General features: G+C 44.7%; 1 protein-coding gene across 2 annotated transcripts in view; it reads right to left on the bottom strand.

Annotated features, from left to right (window-relative positions):
- Nucleotides 1-19,414, bottom strand: part of Rras2 (RAS related 2) — a 70,171-nt gene that overhangs the window by 34,997 nt on the left and 15,760 nt on the right. The window contains exon 1 of one of the 2 annotated variants that reach the window (XM_087908543.1): nucleotides 17,831-17,923. The exons of the other annotated variant lie outside the window; for it this stretch is intronic. Within the exon in view, the coding sequence (XP_087764669.1) occupies nucleotides 17,831-17,911 (81 nt within the window). The 5' untranslated portion in view covers nucleotides 17,912-17,923. Of the gene's footprint in view, nucleotides 1-17,830; nucleotides 17,924-19,414 lie in introns of those variants that run through there. 2 annotated transcript variants of the gene reach the window in all.

The following is a 19,414-nucleotide window of genomic DNA, read 5'->3' as shown; positions in this document are numbered from 1 at the left end:
GAAATGCATTTCAATTTGTAAAAGGTATTTAGTTCATCTCATCTACCTATGAGTTGCATCTGCGTGTTAGCATCAGGTGTCAGGCCCACTGGATGCACTGCTGTGAGCCATCACTGTGGGTGCTGGGAACCGAGCTTGGCCTCACTGGAAGAACGCTCAACCGCTGAGCCGCCTCTCCAGCCTCTCTAGGAGCAGTTTTAAAGGCTTGAAATAGCTATATTTTTGATAAAAACATAAATTTCACTAACCAGGGATTAAATGATCATTCTATTTAAGTACATTTATTCAAAATTACAAGGTCAGGCATGGTGGCTAGCACCTTAATTCCCAGTACCCAGGAGGCTCAGGCAGGAGGACTGCTGAGTTTGAAGACTGCCTAGGCTACATAGTGAGGCCATGTCTCAAAAGCAAAAACAAAAATTATATAACACTCCACATATTAAATACAAGCTATGAATAATGACTTCCTCCTAAAGAAAACAGTAGACAGCAGGGTCCTTAGAGACTTTTCAAAGACAAAGGTGGCCTCAGCAGGGGGTCACAGTCAACTTAAGCAGTCCTAAAAGCAAAGGCCAATCTGCACCCTGCGGGTGATGTAATGCAAACGGCACTTTACCCCTGGTCTCCCGTCCAAAAACCTACGTTTGCCGTGAGAAAAGCCAGACACACTCCACTAGACGGGTACTCTATGAGACACTAAGAAAGTCAGGGCCATCAAAACCAAGGAAAGCCACCCAGAAGGAGGCCAGGAAGACATGGAGTTGCAATGTGTTACCCTGTTGGGACCTGGAACAGAAAAGGCATTAGATGACAACCACAGAAATCTGAATAAAGACACCTGGAAATTCTATACACTACCTTTTCAGGTTTTAGGTGGTTCCGTCCACCTAAAGTTCTTCTTAATAATAACAGCAATATTCCCCAGAGCTGGGAAAACTAAGGTAGGATGACAGTGAGTTTGAGATCAGCAGGAACTCCACAACGGGATGCTGTTTCAGAATCCAAGGTCTAGGGATAGGCCTCACTGACAAAGCACCTCATTGGAAAGCACAATTTATCCATCTTTAACTGCAGGAGTCATCCCTGGACAACTGCTTATTAAGCAAGGTTCTAGATAAGACTTTTCTCATCACTCACACTGAAGAAGTTAATTTAAGAAAAGCACCATGCCATTTCTTTCAGTGCTAAGATTAAATCTAAGTTTGGGGGCCCCAATTAAAAGGAGACTAGACCAACTCCACCTAGTCAGGTAAACAGCTGGTTTACTGGGATCCAGGCGTGAAAACCAAAAGCCTCACAACGGCACAACTATTTATAATAAGAGGCTAAGTCTAAACTTCATAAACATCACGATTCTGAAGATGCTTCTAAAGCAGAAAACTAATCCACAGAACTGTATCAGACACTCACTGAGAAAGTCTGGCCCTTTCTCCACCAAGGACTAAATTTTAGGCCATGGCTCCTCCCGGGCTCCTCATTTACATACTAGAAAGTGATATTGGCTCCCTGCAATAAACAAAAGATGATCAAAATTTCAGTGTATCCTACGTATGAAAACATCGGAGACAAGATGTTTCAGAGGAAAATAGAAAAGCAGCCAGCCCCCTTGACTGACCGAATTCACCAAGCGTTCTGAAGAAGCTGTCACTCCAGCCTGGCCAAACTGTAGCTCATCAAAAACAGAATTATAGATGTTAATCAGTTGCCAGAGGCAACAAAATAAACATCGCCTCCCTTGGCCTCAAGGAGTCTACTGGGCGGAGACAAAGAAGGAAAGCTCTTCTGCTGTCCAGAAAGGTGTGTCTAGAGTGTTTCACAGTGAGTTAAGCATGTCTGCAGAAGCATCTACGTTTAGGAACTATGACATGGGAGAGGGATTCCACAGACTTCATCATCTACATAAACAAAAACAACTCAAAATGTATACACCTAAGTCACACCTGCGACCTGAATGCTTAGGGGCAGGAGGATCAGGAGGTTAAGAGAATACTGCTCTTCCAGAGGATTCCAGTTTGGTTCCCAGCACCCACTTCAACAGCTAACAGCCACCTACAACTCTAGCTTCAGAGGATCTGACAGTCACTTCTGACCTAGGCAGGCGCCCATATGCATGGCAAGCACAGATGAAATAAGTTAAGGACCCTGCCCAAAGCCAGGAGGCTAACAGCTGCTAGAACTGACTAGTCCCAAACCCTTAAGAAACAAAGCAGGCAGGGTGGTGCCCGCTGGCACTCAAAAGCTCGGCCGGAAGACTGACTGGCTCAAGCTCAAGGCCATCCTGGTCTAGATAGGAAGTTCTAGGCTAGCCAGGGCTCAAAGTGAGCCCCGGTCTCAAAAGGAGGGAGGCAGGGGAGAGAGGGAGGGAAGGAACAGAACACAAGCTTTTATTTTCTCCAGACATTGCAGTAAAATGTCCAGATTTTTTTCAAATCCTTTTCCCACACACCGTCAACCCTGGCATTTGGCAATGACATCAAGCTGGCAAGCAGACAAAGAGGTTTTCCTAGGTATGTGAGCCCTGCCTCCTTGCCTCCTACAACTGCAGATAACTGGGCCTTCACCACACAAAAGGAAGGATTTCTTCTCCTTGTCCTCAGAGGAGCTTCTCAACCTACCTAGCTCACTCCTAATATTCAAGTGATCAAAGACTGGCAGCCTCTTTAGGAGAGTGTGGTGGGGAGATATAGTTTTATTCTTGGCGGGGGGGGGGGGGGGGGAGCGGGCTGTGTGATCAAAGCAGCCAGAAACTTCTAAGATAAACTAGTGAAAAGACTCCCGTAGGACATCATGAAAAGCATTAGTTCCATCGACCACAACGTGAGGACCTAAAAATGCAGACCTGCACCAACAAGGAGCTGTCAACGCAAAGAGAAAAGGAGCTGGCTGAATAAACGGGTCCAAGTAAGAGTAGACAGACAGCCACGAGACAACAGTCGCGGGTCTGTCTACCGCGGGCTAACCATGGGGAAAACGTTTAAAGAATAAAGAATGATACCAGAAAGAAAAAAAAATCAGTGTGAAGAGTGCAAAGATTAAAGGTTTTCTTCCTGCATAATTCAATTTGTTTATTTAGTTGTAGATTACACACCCACCACACCCCACAGGAAGAAAAAAAAGGCCCGGTTCACTTGAGGGCTTTACCTCCTGCTATTTCCTCTGCACTGAGGCTGCAGAGGGGCGATGAACCCCGCTGTAATCCGTTCATTGAGCAGAAGGTAACTGAGTGAAGCACAGCCCCCAGCCTCGGGCACCCCGTGAAACCACAAGAGAACAGATTCTTCTAGTTTTCCCATGTTCTAACGGATCTTTTCAAAGCTGTTTTTCTTCAAGGGTGAAACACTTATCTAGAGTCACGTGCTTGGCACCAAAAGCCAAAGGTCACTTGACACTGGCGGCTATAAATTAATCAAAACAAAGATTTTTTTTAAAGAGACCTCTTTACGTGTAAGTCTCCCTGACCTACAGTTTTCTTTAGCCAGTTTCAATCTACAGACAAAATAAGAACAGCAGACACGATTTCCTACAGAAACAGTGGCCGTCTTCAGAGCTAAGCCAGGCAGGCGAAAAGACTCCTTCACCAACTTTTTGTTGCTTTTAGGAAAGGTTATGCAAAATTAACTAACAGTGGTATGAAATAAAAGTCGGCTAAAGAAACTTTTCCAAAACACCATCAATCTCGTTTACGAGCATGAGCAGGAAAAAGAAAATACAAAATAATGTCATTTCCAATTTCTTTCTTCACAACCTTAACAACCATGGCTAAGAGTCATGAGAAAAAGTACGACACGGGCTGGAGAGATGGATCTGCCACCTGGCTCGCAACCCTCTACCTCCTGTTAGAGTTGGGGACTCCACAGGGGTGGTACTAACGCCCTTCCTTCCTTAGACTCACACTTTAAGAATGATGAAGAGGCTGGGAACACACAGCGAGGCCCTGAGTTGGAGCTCTGGTACTGCATGGGACATGGCATGCGTGGCAATGCATCCCAGCACTGGTGAACAGAGCAGCCTAGCCCACTGCTGGTTAATCCCGCCAGCGCCTGTTTGACCACCCAGGACAGTCAGCAGCGAGGAGATGGCGTCTCTAGCCCTGAAGATGGCTGCAAACCATTCGCAGTCACCTTCACCGGGGTGTAAGGGAGTCTTCTTCAGCCTGCAAGGCCTGGACTCGGTTCCCCTTTCTCTACTCAGCTGTTGATTTAGTCTCTCGCTGAGGCTTCGACCTCTCCTGGATGGCTGGCTTTGCTATGTTCTTACACACAACCCTCCCTCCTCCGTGAGTTCATCCTTGCTGAGAGGAAGGGAGGTAAAGACCACGTCTTAGGAGTCCCCATGAATCCGGCAATGCATAAAAAGGTCCACCTGATCCAAGCACAGCTACGTGCAGGGAGGTCCTGGAATCAGATGTGTGGTAAAAGCACACACTTACAAATCAGTTCATTGACTAACGTGGGACTGCACATCAATACCTGTACGTATCTATCTGTAATATAATATGGTTATCATCTACTCATTACAGTTTTTTTGCTCAAGTGACCAAAAAAGGAAAAATATAATTACATAATACTATAGAAGTGTTCTACGTTCACAGATTGTTGAAATGTTAATTTTACTTCATGATCCCCCATAAATTGTATAAAACACTATTGAGGGCTTTCCCACAGAACCCGACAAAGCTGATTCAAGAAACTATGTGTGTAAGCTCTAAAACTGTCTTTGTTTTGGCTTAGTCCTTTCTCCTAGCACCTAAACCGTCCATGGCATGCCATAGTTGTCAGACATGACTGAGCTGAAACTTGATTTTTATTACGGAATACAGCAGAGGGCTGGAGAGATGGCTCAGCAGTCAAGAACACTGGCAGCTCTTCCAACAGACCCAGGTTCAATTCCCAGCAACTACACGCCAGCTCACAACTGTCTGTAGCTCCTGTTCCAGTGAATCGGCACCTTTACACTGACATACATGTGGGTGAAATACCAACACACATGAAAATAAATAAAGTCTTTTTAAAAAAAAAGAAGAAAAGAAAGTTTAAAAAAAGAATAAAGCAGAGACTTCTCAATTTAGAACAGAATGGACACAAAGACTAATGAAGTGAAACAGAAGGCCCAGAAATATATGCTCATACATGAAATTTAATACAGAAAATAGAGTGGATCACAGAAAAACTCCTCAAGAAATGATGCTGGGCCAGGCATGGGGGTTCAAACCTGCAATCCTAGCACTCTGGGGGCAGAGGCAGGTGGATCCTCTTGAGTTTCTGAGTTCAAAGCCATCCTCTCTACAGAGCCAGGGAGGAAGGAGGAAGAGAGAGGGAAGAGGATGGGGGGAGAGGGGGGAGGAATGCTGGGACAATGGCTTCTTGCTATAGAGTAAAGCAGAGTGTGGGGGATGAAGTGAGAACAGGTCTATAAATCCATAGATTCGGTCTGCACACTCTGGATCCTCCTTTACACATCACTGCAAATTTTATATTATAAACATATTTGGATGACATTTTAAATGAGAGTTTATATAGTCATTTACCCAGAACACTGATGTTTAATAATGTAAAATATCTGCTACACATGATGGTCAGTGCTAATTTTACTTCAACCTGACAGAATCTAGACTCGCCTGGGGTGCCAGCCTCTGGGCCTATGTGTGGGGGCTTCTCTAGACTACTTCAACTGATGTGAGAAGGCCCACCTTAAACATGGGTGGACCACTGCCCAGGTAGGGGATCCTGGACTATGGAGAGAAATGAGCTGAGGACCAGAACAGACGCATGCACTGCTGTGTCCTTCTGGGGGATACAATGCAATCAGCTGCTTCAAGACCCGATGCCTTGGACTTCCTGCAGAACAGACTGTACCTTGGACTGTGAGCTACAACCAACCTTTTCTCCCCCCCTCAAGCTGCTTTATCACAGTAACAGGAAACAAAGACACTAAGAGTTCACTACTGTCTTTACACGTAGCCTCAAACCCACCTTGCTCTGCCCTTTCTTCACACTGCAACTTTATCTTATTATTTCTTTTTATGTTTACAGATGTTTTGCCTACATGTATGTCTGCGGAACACATACGTGTAATGCCTTCAGAGGCTAGGCGAGAAACTGGAGTTACAGACAGTTGTGAGCCAGTATGTGGGTGTTGGGAATCAAACCCAGGTCCTCTGGAAGAACAACAAATGCTCTTAACCACTGAGCCATCTCTCCAGCATCCACCCCCCAGAGAAGTTTCTTGAGTTTCGTCACGCTTGTCTATTAAACACCCACATGATGGAGACCAACATCTGGTGGGATGTGCTAAGAAAAGGTGCTGGTGGTGGTTTCATTTTTGTTTAGTTTACATGTATGTATGTATGTATGTATGTATGTATGTGCGTGCACCTGCATGTATATATGTGCACCACCAGGGGGAAGCTACAAAGGGCATCCAGTTCCATGGAAGTGGCATTACAGAGGCTGTGGGACACCGTGCGGGTGCTGAGAACTGAACTCAGGTCCTCTGCTAGAGCACAGCAGCCAGTGCTCTTAACCTCTGAGCCCTCTCTCCAGCCCCCCGCAAGTGCTCTTAACCTCTGAGCCCTCTCTCCAGCCCCAAGGGTCTTTTCCTGATCCTTAGCACGTCTTTATTTCAAGATTGGAATTAAGTTTATTGACTAACTTTTTAAGCTGACATAGTTTTGAACTTCGTACCATCAGAACCAATAAAAAAAAAAATACTTTTGTTTACTTAAGCACTTCTGGGTCACCCTTGATGGAAGGAAATTTTTGATCTCCTAGCACTAAACTATACAGTGTTTTAGCTTTTGGAAGAATTGCTTTTCTGTGTTCTTTCTGTAATTTGGTTTCGTTTGAGACAGGGTCTCACTTATAGGCTGGCTTCAGACTCCCTCTGTAACCAAGGATGGCCTTGAACTTTCTGACACTCCTGCCTGTACCTCCCTAGAATTATAGTCGTGGGCCTAAAGAGCTACATTACACGTTCAGCCCAGTACTGATTTTCGCTTGCTGCTGTACAAATGCATTCTCTTCATTTTACCTTCCAGTTTGTAAAAACGTATGACTTTGCATAAAAGACTGCACTCCTTTACCTAACACACTGCCCGGTCATGGGACTGAATGGGGACTAAGGGAGGACAACAATTACTTCTATTTTGAGCAAGACTTTTCTCATTAACTTCCTCAAATTGAAAACTTTAAATTCCTAAATCCACTCAAATATCCAAATCCTTCAAGTGAATTGGGCTTTCTTTTGAGCAGTAACCAAAGTGACCTCCTTATCCCACAGAGCTGCAGTAACTGTGGTCGGAAAGGCTTCCACATAATAGCAACAAATCCAACAAATCAGGAAATCTCACAAAGCACACCTAATGCCATATTCACAGAAAACTGGAAAGCGACAGCCTAGCCCAGCAAGTGATTGGACTATTATCCAGCTTCTAGACTGCGGCTGTTACAAACAGCAGGCTGAGATGGCTCAGCAGGCAAAGGTGCTCGCAGCTGAGCCTGACACCCTTAAGTCCATCCCAGAACCCCACATGGCCAAAATGAAGGACCAACTCCCACAGACCGTCCTCTGACCTCAGGAGCACTCTCTGGCACAAACACCCACACCCACATAAATAAGTGTAACTCAATTTATTCAATGCTACTGCTACCACGATTTTGACCCTCTACATAGTGAAGGTTTGGGTTGACTGTGGGGAATGTAGGGAGTTGTGGTAGGGGGGCTGCCAGTTAGGGAACCCAAGATCTCACACCTTGAATAAAACTACCTCTAAGCTACCCCCCCCCCATACCCAGCATTCTGCCTCAATTTCTCTTCCAGGAAGTACGTCACTGTCCTAACATCTGTTTTTTTAAAAGAAAGCAACCACACATCAAATTAAATTCTTCTACATAAATGACCACAATAAACGATCTCAAGGAACGTGTTCCTTTTGATGCTGATGTTTGAGAACAAACTAACCAGTATAAACTTTCAACTTTCACCAGTTCTAAAACTAGCTCGGTAAACCCTCTGTAACACCAGAGAATAATTTTAAGGGATAAAAAGGCTATCCCTTTATTCCAGTAGCTGAGCATCCCATCCCACTGAGGGCACAGTTCCCTCCACCGAGAACAAAATGTGGGCTAGTCTGTGCCCGCACAGCTGGAACGCATGCCAGCCTGTCTGTCATTCACGGTGCTACATAAGTTAAAGGTCGCAAGCCCATTGTGATTTGCTATCTGATTTTGCTATTTGATTAAGGTGTATAAAACCAACTACTCACTTATTAAAAAAAAAAATCACAGGCTGGATAGTGCGTCCGTGGGTAAAGTGCTCGCTGCACAAACAAGGACTTGAGTGAGGATCCCCAGAACCCATGGAAAGCCAGACTCCAGAGCTGGGGGACAGAGATGGGAGGACAGGGGCTCACTGACCAATCTGATGAAAGAAGCTCCAGGTTCAGCAGGAGACCCTCTCTCAAGACCCTAAAGTGGAGAAGCCATTGAAAGATCTCCATCACAACCTCAGCCTCACAGGCAGCCACCCAGGTGCATGCACCTGGCACACAGTCACACGCAGGCAGACATCATACACCCACAGAGACAGAGACAGACAGAGACGCAGAGACAGAGAAAGAGATGGAACAGAAATTGCACAAACCAAATTAAGTCAAAACAACAGTGAGGCTTTAAGATATGTGGGCATGCATGAATTTCATTACAGAAGACAGAGTTACAAATGTACCCAAAGTAGCGTGTAAAAACAAAAATAGCCCAGCAGCGGTGGTCAGACCTCAAAACGAGGGCTCTAAGTACCACCCAAAAATGCAAAATAAAATAGGTGTCCACACAGTCAAAGGGAAAAAACAGACTCAAGACCCACTCTACTGCACTGGGGGAGGGAGAAAAACAATCTGTGTGTCTTCCTGAGTGCGTAACACACTCAAATTTACTAAGAAACTACACAGTGGTATTCCCACCTTCCTCTTCCCCTCTTCCCCCTCCGCTGCCCCCCACCACTCAATTGCCCAAAAGGATCCCATAGGAGGTAGGGCTGGTGAGATGGTTCTCATCAACCCTGACAACTTGAGTTCAATCCTATCACCCCACACCGTGCCACACCGTGAAAGAACTGCCACCTTCTATGCTCTCAACAGATGCACAACCACATATACCACACACACATGCACACCACACACACCAATACATACACAGAGATTAAAGAAATACATCTTTAAAATTTTAACTTAAAAAGGCTTACCAAGAATAAGCAGCTACCATATAAACTCTCACTTGATTCCGTTTGAAAGTCAGATGGCTGCTAGAATCATGACAAAAAGCGTCCCTGCCAAGTGGTACAAACACCTACGTTTCCTCTGAGCCACGCTCTGAAGAGTCTATGAGAAAAGGGAAATCTGTAATGCGGAACTCTGGTCAGCTCCAACCATGCCTTCAGGGAATCATCTACTGCTTACAACTGCTTACCAGAGACACGTGTCACAGATGAAAAGAGTTTATTAGCCAGGCAGTGGTGGCGCACGCCTTTAATTCCAGTACGCATGAGGCAGAGGCAGGTGGAGCTCTGTGAGTTCAGGCCAGCCTGGTCTACAGAGCGAGTTCCAGAACAGCCAAGGCTATATGCTGAGAAACCCTGTATAGAAACGAGAGAGAGAGAGAAAAAAGAGAGAGAAAGGAAGGAAGAAAGGGAAGGAGGAAGGAAGGAAGGAAGGAAGGAAGGAAGGAAGGAAGGAAGGAAGGAAGGAAAGGGCTTATGTACCCACTCCTGTGCCCTAGGTACTGAAGAGAGAAAATGCCTCCACCCATCACTGGAAAATAAGGCCTAAAAAAAAAAATCTGGGTCAGACCTGGAGATGCACGAAGGGAAAAACACGAGGCTGCTTCCACCCAAAGGAGACTGCGACAAAGTTAAACAGCTTCCCGGGATGGAGACTAAGACCACACCTAACAAGAAGGGGTAAGGATGTACCAGAGTGAGACGATACAGGAAAACAAGCATAAACGTCGAGCACGCGATGGCACAAGCCTCATCTGGAGTCAGGTGGGAGGGTCAGGAGTCAAATCACCCTCAGCACATGTTCAAACTGAAGGTCAAGCATGGGTTATAAAAGACTCTGTCTCGTTCATAAATAAATAAACAAATCCTAAGTATTAACTGAATATTAAATAAATATGCTCCAAAAGAACATCTGACATAACTACTGTTACAAACATTAAATTAAAAACATTCACAAGACATTCACGGAACTCGACCAAAAAGTATGCTATATTATGTATAATGGCGAGGAAAACAAATCAGTAACAAAATGAGATCATCTACCTACTGTTCCCATTCTGATCTATTTTAGAGGCTGTAGGAGTAGCTCAGAGGTAGCCCTGCCCCTGTCCCTGCCACAGGTTTGATCCCCAGCAATGGAAGGCTATGAAGGACTTTCCAGCCAAAGCAATACAGGACACTAGTAAATACAAAAGCTTGTAATGCCATCGCTTTGGAAGGCAGAGGCTTCCAAGTTCAAGGTTATCCTTAACTATGTGGCTGGCTTTCACAGCCTGCTTAAGCTACATATAAGACTCTGTCTTTAAAAAGAAAAATCTATAGAATTCATTTACACAGGGAATCCAACTTGCAAACCACAAAAGATCTGAAGAGACAGCAAAGAAGCTGCACGTTAGCCACTGTGCAGTCGCAGACAAGCTCACCACTAGTCATTAGGGGAGAGCAGACCAAAACCACGGTGAGATACCTTTACACTTAGAAGACCAGCTAAATGCATGAGTTCTCAGCCACTGCAATCGTCACACATGGCTGGCAGGCTGTAAAACAGTACCAACCTTTTATGGAAAATTGCCAGGCTGCATTCCAAATTGATGAACTTACTATCTGACCCAACAGTGTGTCAACTTCCAAAGTAACTTTATTCACAGTTCCTAAACACTAGAAACAAACTACACGTTCCATCAACAAGTAGACAAGGAACAGATTACTACCAAATAAGGATCGAACTACCAAAAGAGCCAGCATCGCAGATGAATCACAAAGCCAACACGCCACCCGCAAAAGGGAACACACTGCAGTTACATCAGGTCAAGACTGAGAACAAGCCAAGGGCGGGGAGATGGCTCGGTGGGCAAAGTGCCCAATCGTGAGGACCTGCGTTTGGGTTCCCATGGCATCTGTAATCTACACACATCTCCCAGTACTGGAGGCTCAGAGACAAGAGGATCAGTGAGCTCCAGACTCGGTGAAAGGTGTGGTTTCAAAGCTAAGGCCAGCGAGATGGCCAAGTAGGTAAAGGCACTGCCTGAGACTGATCCCCGGAATCCACACACAAGTGGGTGGAGAACACTAACTCCAAAGAGTCCTTTGCCGCCACTCACAACACACCATGCATATTTACACATATAATATAATAATAATACACAAGGTTAGGCGATTGAAGAAAATTCTCAAGGCATCCCCTGGCCTCCACACATACACACAATTACTAAATTAACTAACTAATTAAAATAAAAAAGCATGCCAAACTAAAGGCTGATGGAAGTCAGAGTGGTGGTTACCTGTGGAGGGTGCTGACTGGGGTAGGGCACAGGGACCTCGGAGTACCAGAAATATCCTGGCTTGTGATAAGGGTTACATAATGTACTCATTTGTCAAAACTCATGCAACATGTTTATAACAGGTGTGCCATCACTTGTGGTTGCTACTACATGGTTAGCAAGTAAGCAGCAGGAGGAGCCAAGGGAAAAGCTCTTGCCTCCCATGCGGTCTTCAGAGTCACTTCTGTCAGGCCATACGTTAAGGCAAGCACTTTCATTTGCAAAAGCATTTGCTCAGTTTTCTCAATCAAAGAGACAATTACAGGGGCTGGAGAAATGGTTCAGCATGTTTTTGCTCTTACAAAGGACCTGAGTTTGGTTCCTGGCACCCACATAGCAGCTCTGAACCATCTGCAACTCCAATCCCAGAGGATATGATGCCCTCTTCTGACCTCTGAGGGCATGACATGCACGTGGTGCACATACATACACAGGTAAGCAAAATGCTCATATACATAAAATAAAGAGAAATATTTTGTTTTAATATTTTAGTAACTATATTTTTAAATAAATATTTGTCATAAATGTTCTTTTAATGAGAAGGGAGGTTCCTAAATTTCTCTCAAATTGATAAAATGGCGATCCTGGCAGACTGCAGTGCTGTGTCTATAAAATGTAGCACCATATGAAGGAGCTAAGTAGGTGCCCACCATGAGCTCTCACCCTCAAGCACCATGACCACGATACAGCATACAGATGCAGAAATCAAGGCTCGGAGCTGTAATGGCATAGATTCCAGTAAACAGTTGAAATAAGACTCAAAGCTAAGGTCAAATGGCTATAAATCTTGATATTTTTCCCTAGCTCATTAAAATAGGGTTTTTGAGTTCTTGGGATTTGAAACTTTGGGGGGGGGGGTGGCTAACAACTCTGTTTACTAGAACTCACAGGCGGCCACTGGTTTAGACTACGTTTCTACACTAAGCCTTACAGACAAAACCAACATGCCACTCACTCTGAAAATTATACCCCAAGCTGAAACTGAGTTATCTGTCTAACCTCTCATGCAGTCGAGGGAGAACGATAGCCCAGTTCCCGGAACAAGCCAGCTGTCACAATTATGATGAAGATGCTCCCTCCAGGTTAACCCTCCCAAAATAGCTAGCTGCAACGGCCAATCAGCACTGGCTGCTTCGGCTTCAGCTGCTGTGCGCAACCAATCAGCACTGGCTGCCTCAGCTTCAGCCGCTGTGCAGGAACCTGCAAGCAGACTACAAAACTTAAGTATAAAATAAATATTTAAAAAAAAAAAAAAAGCCAGTTCATCCTTTAAATCTGACGTGACTGTATTCAGCAATCAGGGAAACAAGGATGGCAGAAGCACCTATGACCACCACCAACAGAAATCAGATCTGGGGCAGGGTAGGAAAAACCTATAATCCCAACTCTCTGAGGCATGCAGGATTCCATGTTCGAGGCCAGCCTGGTCTATATAGCAAGACTGCCTCAAAAAGAAAAGGTGTTTTTAGTATGCTGATATCTATGTTTAGATGTATTTGCTTCCCCTTATAATTAGATACACATAACAATTAAAATAGTATTCTGGGGTGAGAGTGTATTTCAGTGGTTGAACGCCTGCATACCTGAACAAGATCCTCAGGCAATCTTCAGCACAATTTTTACTAATGTAGAGGAGTACCACGTAGGCTTTAAAAGACTGACAAAAAATCCTTCACACACACACACACACACACAAATGGAGGGGTGGGTCTTCCAGACACCGACAACAGCCCATTTTCCAAACATTTCAAGATTTTTTTAGAATGTCTATCATCATCATCATCATCATCATCATCATCGTCATGTGTGTGCACACATACACATCCATGATCATCATCATCATTGTGTGTGCACATACACACCCTCAGTCATCACCATCATGTGTCTGTATGTGTGTGTGTGTGTGTGTGTGTGTCAAACATGTGTCATCGTTGCTGTCATCATTTCTTCACACAAAACCTGGAGCAAAATTAATCATAGCTTCCAGTAACTACCACGATCAAATCAGACATGGAGCTTTAGAGTAATCTTTAGAAACCATTTTGTGTTTGCTTTTGAGATAGGTTTTTCTGTGTAACAGCCCTAGCTTTCCTGGAATTCACCTGTAGACAAGGCTGGCCACGAACTCAAGAGATCCGCCTGCCTCTGCCTCCCAAGTGCCACGATTAAAGGTGTGTGCCACCACCACCCGGCTAATGTAAAGCCATTTTAAAAGCAAATCATAACACATACACACACCAGTTTTGCCCACATACAAGAATTTTTTTTACCATAAAATCTTAACTAATTTTTATTGTGTGAGTAGGCATAGAGAGAAAGTTATTTCCCACCCTGAAGGAAACCCCCAAAAGAACACCCTTCTGTCCTGGCAACACATCATGATACCTTCAGCATCAAATCAGGAGCTAGGTTTCCATTTGACTACATAGTTAAGTCAGTGTATATCCCTTGTTCTTTAGCTATAACTAACTATAACTATATCAATAACTCAGAAGATGGTATAAAGGAAAAAAGGTGGACACACACACCACCAAACTATTAACAACTGGAGACTCTGGTGTTCCCCTCTACAGTCATCTCCCCCACCCAGCCAAGATGTGACCAATATCCAGAACCTGGTACGTGCCTCTTGTGCCCTGCAGTTCCCAGGATGGAAGGCTCGGGTTTTCTCAGACTACATTTCAGAGCAGATCTGGCCCTACAGCAGCTTTACTGATAGCCATTGTGACCAGAGCTAGAAGAAAGAGTACACAGGGCCATCATGTATGCTTCCTCCCAGCAACCATCAGTGCTCCTCTCAGGGTCACCAGAAGGCAGGGTCCTCGGGATGCAGAGAGGGCTCAGGGCATAAGAGGGCATGCTGCTCTGACAGAGGGCCTGGGTTAGGGTAACAGCGCTCACATCAGGCAGCTCACAACTGTATAGCTCTGGCTCCCACGGGGATCTGACGCCTCTGCCCTCCATAGACAACGGCACTCACGTGCAGAGACCCACACACAAGCATATAACTAAAAACAATAAAAGAAATATTTTTAAACTGTAACTACTCGTTTAGACCTGAAAAGTATGAAGACATGGAAAAATATGGCACAAAGTGCAAAGCAGAAGCAGCAGGGTTAGTTATGAGAAGGGGGTGGGTATCAGAAAGGGAAAGAGACACAACCCAAAGGCTGAAATAAAATCAGTCACTAAACTGGTCTCCATTTCCCAACCACATGGCTGTCTAATCATACAAAGGCAACAACAGTATGTCTCGGTGTTTAGCTACGCACTGAGGTCTCCTGTCACCAATAAGGGGACAAGCAGACAACACATGCCTCTTCCCTAGGATGTGCTGGAGAAAGGCTCAGCAGCACTGTGAGAACACTGCCCAAAACACACCATTTAATTCTGGTCGGTACCTATCACACCAATCCAAAACGTAGGATCTCTTGCAAACAACTGGAAGTCTAAAAATACACAACAAGATCAAAGCAACCTCCAGTCCTGGCTGAATTCGGGGCCAGAATAATTTTCTTTTTCCTACAAAGGACGTCAGAAGAAGGCAAACTAAATTAAGCCTGACTATGATTTCCTGGGTTTTATGACAACAGTACAGTGTGTGTGCCTTTAGATGACAAACACTTAAGTGGGGGCTTCTGCAACTGAACTCCCCAAATGCTCAGAAAGATTGGGGTCCAGCACAGTGACCACATAGGTGCCTGCTATACAGGCAAAGTTCTGGGTTGTACCTCAGCACAACAAAAACAGAAAAGTCTAAAAAAGAAACAAAAAAAAAATCAAAGCAAACAAACAAAAAAGTCCCTGAGATACTATGGAAGCAGCTGGAAGGGGCAAGGCCTGATCTAAATACTCACTCCAGAAAGGTGTGCTCAGATAAAACCTGAGCAAGAGAGATGACTTGAATTCTAGGAAATAAAAGGGCAAATGAAGACGTCTAGTAAACAATCAGCTCCACAAGGGTTTTGTATATGGCTGTGCTGGGTGAACCCTTTCTACAAATGAGAGTTTAAAGCCAGCATCGTGGTGCACACCATTTATCCCAGCATGAGGCAGAGGAGGCGAATGCATGTGAATTCGAATCCAGACTGGTCTACATAGCAAGTTCTGGGACAGTTAGGGCTTCATAATAGAGATCCTGTCTCAAACATATAATAAATGAAAATAAAAAATAATAATAACAACAGAATGAGCGTTTAAACACACTAGACGGCATGAAGAAAAGGAAGAGAGAATACACAGGCTGGTAGCAAATCCACTGTGAGAGCAGGCATTCACCTAGGTGTGAGGCAGAGGCTTCAGACAGGCTAGCTTTGATGACTGCCCGGCTGGGAAAGGACAGTGGCCTGAGAAGTATCTACAGAAACAGCAGAAACAGGTCACAGATCAAGGAGCATTGAAGAGAGAAAGAAGGAGAGATGCCGAACACTCTGCTATGCTTCCCATTCAACCCAGCTCTGCATTCAAATTAGCCTGCGCCCATTCTGTGTAAAAGAGAGAGAGAGAGCGTGGAAACGTCAGGGTTAGTTAGCCAAGTCCACACTGGCTTTATAATCAGAAAATGTGAATTCAAATCAAATCTGTCACCACTGTGGGTTTTGAAAACATACTGAACAACTGAGTCTGGGTTTACACATCTGTGAACAGAAACACTAACGTAATCAGAGATTAAGTAAGTTAGACCGTGTAACTTTTAGCACGGTGCCTGACACAGAATCATACATGCAGCCAGGCTTGGTGACACACACCTTTAATCTCAGCACTCAGGAGGAAGAGGCCGGCGTAAGCACAAGAGTTCCACGCCACAGCCTGTCTAACTTAGCAAGTTGCAGGCCAGCCAGGGCTATATAGTGAGAGACCTATTCACCATGTAACATAGTACTACATGGCTTTTAAATTCACAATCCTATTGAAACCTACTCATACAAACACAAGATTAAAATAAGAAATCAGTAGATCCAGGTTCATTACCCAGATACCAGCTACTCACTTGAGACATCATCAAACTTTGGTGCCCTCTCATGTCTATCACCTAACTGTTTTAGATCGATATTTCACAACTGGAACATTAGCTCACGGCCCCAAATTACCGAGACCGCAGGGCTTAAATCTGTTACCCAATCGATGCTGGCATCATTCTAAGCAAATGGTGATTAGTGGAAAAGTTACCCAAAGCGGCGATCACGAGGACCCACTTAAGTAATAGTCTAGAATACGACAAGAGGTTAAAAAAAAAGGAATGTGGGGTATTGTGTGACCGGCGAGCAGGACAGCTGGAACGAAGCTGCTGCGCAGCAGCTGTGCGCCACACACTGCTCATCCAAAACCACAAACTCAAGTAACCCGTGTCAGACAACTTCATCTGACTAATGCCTGCTTCCTGAAACCCTGGCTGCCACCGAGATGCCTCAGCTCGGCTGGCGCGGCGCGGACAGTAAGGATAGGGAGGGGAAAATAAAAGAGTTGGTGCCTGCACCGGTTAAAACTGGAGCCGGAGCCTCCCAGCCCAACAGATGACAGAGGTCTCTGCACTGTTTCCGCACCTACTCAAACAATGTGCGGTGTCATGCCTGGAGTCCCAGCTGCTCAGGAGACTGAATCAGGACGACTTGAGGCTAGGGTCCAAAAGCAGCCTCAGGAGACCCGATCTCACGAATAAAGAAACTGTTTTGATTAATGAATTAATTAAAGGTCATAGAACCTCCCAGACTCCACAATGGTAAGGAACTCCAAGACTCAAACCCCACTATTCATACCCTGTTCTTAACATGACTGTGAATGAAAAGGGCTTCTCCATAAACATAGAAGTAGTTACACGGAAAATGTTCTCACATTAAATATTAAATGGTTTGCTAATTTAAAAAACAGTTCATTAAATCAAATTGTTGGCACGAACCTGTCAGCATAGTTCCTGAAATAATTAATACAGGGTTGGGATACATTATAAAGCTAGCTAAACATCAAAACTCATTGGGCAATTACAGACTTAAACCTTTGTTTTCAAATCTATTTCCATTTTCTCTATTCCAAAACCCCACAAACATCTCTCTAACTTACAGAGTCTCATTTATGTAGCCCAGGATAGTCTCAAGCTCATGGTGATCCTTCTGCCTCAGCTGGGGTCCCAGAGAGTGTCACCCTCTCTAAGTTTAAACCCACTGAAACTGAGTTGAAGACATACCTATGTGTACATGTACAGAAGAAAAGCGTGCAGAGAGCTTAAAGCAAACCCCTACCTTAGCTAGCTGGCTTGTCTTAAGTTCAGAAGCAAATGACCTGAAATCACAAATTTCATAGCCTTGTCTTTCCAACATCATTTCTTCCCTTTCACAAATCTTCCTTGCAGTCGGACTTGACTGCCTGCTTACCGCGCCTTTCCTTCCAGCTAGCAAACTGCTGACTGTCTGCATCTCAACCACATGGCATGGCGTAACCAAAGACAAGGCATCAGGAGGAAAACCCGCCAGGAAATAAGACACAAGTAGCAGCTTCTCAAGTCAGAATTTCCAGAGAAACTAAAATAAGACTACCTTGTCCAAAGAGAGAGAGAGAGAGAGAGAGAACATGTACAGAGATTGTCTGGAGGTCAGACAATCCTCTCTGTCTATCATATGGGTCCCGGATTGAACTCAGATCTCATCAGGCTGGACAGCAGGCACATTTACAGCAGAGTCATTTTGATGACACATTTCTTGAGAAGCTATCTCTCACTGAACCTGAAGCTTGCCCTTTTGGATACCTAGCTGGCCAGCAAGTCCCTGGGATCTACCATCTCTGCTCATCAGCAAGGAGGTCAAAGGTACACAATAGTGTGTCTGGCTTTTATGTGGGTTCTGGGGATCCAAGCTTCATGCATGCATGGCAAACACTTGGCCATCTCCCTAGTACTGCTGAAACTAAAACTCAAGATTCAAACCTGCATGCATTATATATGATCTTGTCATTACAGAGAAACTCTGAAATCCAAATGAGAGCTGGCTCTTGGCCCTCTGCAGTACCAGCTGCTATGCCGACATAAATAGGCACAAAGCATTTCTTCCTAAGACCTTGTTTAAAAAGAGTTGCAAACAGCCCGGGCTGGACTCAAACTCACCACACAGCCAAGAGTGACCTTGTACTCAATCCTCCAGCCTCTACCTCCCCAGTACTAGATACAAGTGTAGACCATCATGCCTGCGCCTCAGATCGCTTTGATTTCCAATTAAGTTTTATTAAAGACCAAATGCTAGCAGCTGGAGATGGCTTGGCAGTTAAGAGCACTTAACTGCTCTTCCAGAGGTTCGGAGTTCAACTCCCAGCAACCACATGGTGGTTCACAACCATATGTGATGGGATCTGAGTCTCTCTTCTGGTGTGCATGGAAACAGCACTTATATAAGCAAAATGCCTGAATAAATAAATCATAAAAAAAGATCAAATGCTAACAATAAATATCAACCCATACTTGGCACTGTGCTTAGCTGTGTATAACCAAGAGTCCTGGTCTGTGATTCTCAAAGTCCAATTATGAATAAAACATACAAACAAATACAAATATGATGCCAAGCAGCCAAAAGATAAAGACAAAGTAGTTAATGAACATGCTTGCTTCTATGCCAGCACAGAGAGGGTCTAAAATGGTGTCCAGGTGAATAGTGCCGGAAATGATGTCACACCTGAAGTCCAGGCGGAGATGGAGAAACTTGTCCATAGCCATCTAGGCGTACCCCGCTGAACCAGCACCTAAACCTGACGCAGAAGCAGCTTGTCCCAGATGAACTGGATAAGCACCACGAGTCAGGAGGAGTCAGTTCCCAAGAAGCCGTCTCTACGTCTAGAAT

Source organism: Myodes glareolus, chromosome 7, assembly GCF_982192425.1.
Source record: "Myodes glareolus chromosome 7, mMyoGla1.1, whole genome shotgun sequence".
NCBI classification, from domain to species: Eukaryota; Metazoa; Chordata; class Mammalia; order Rodentia; family Cricetidae; genus Myodes; species Myodes glareolus.
This window is presented reverse-complemented; position numbering and strand designations above follow the sequence as displayed.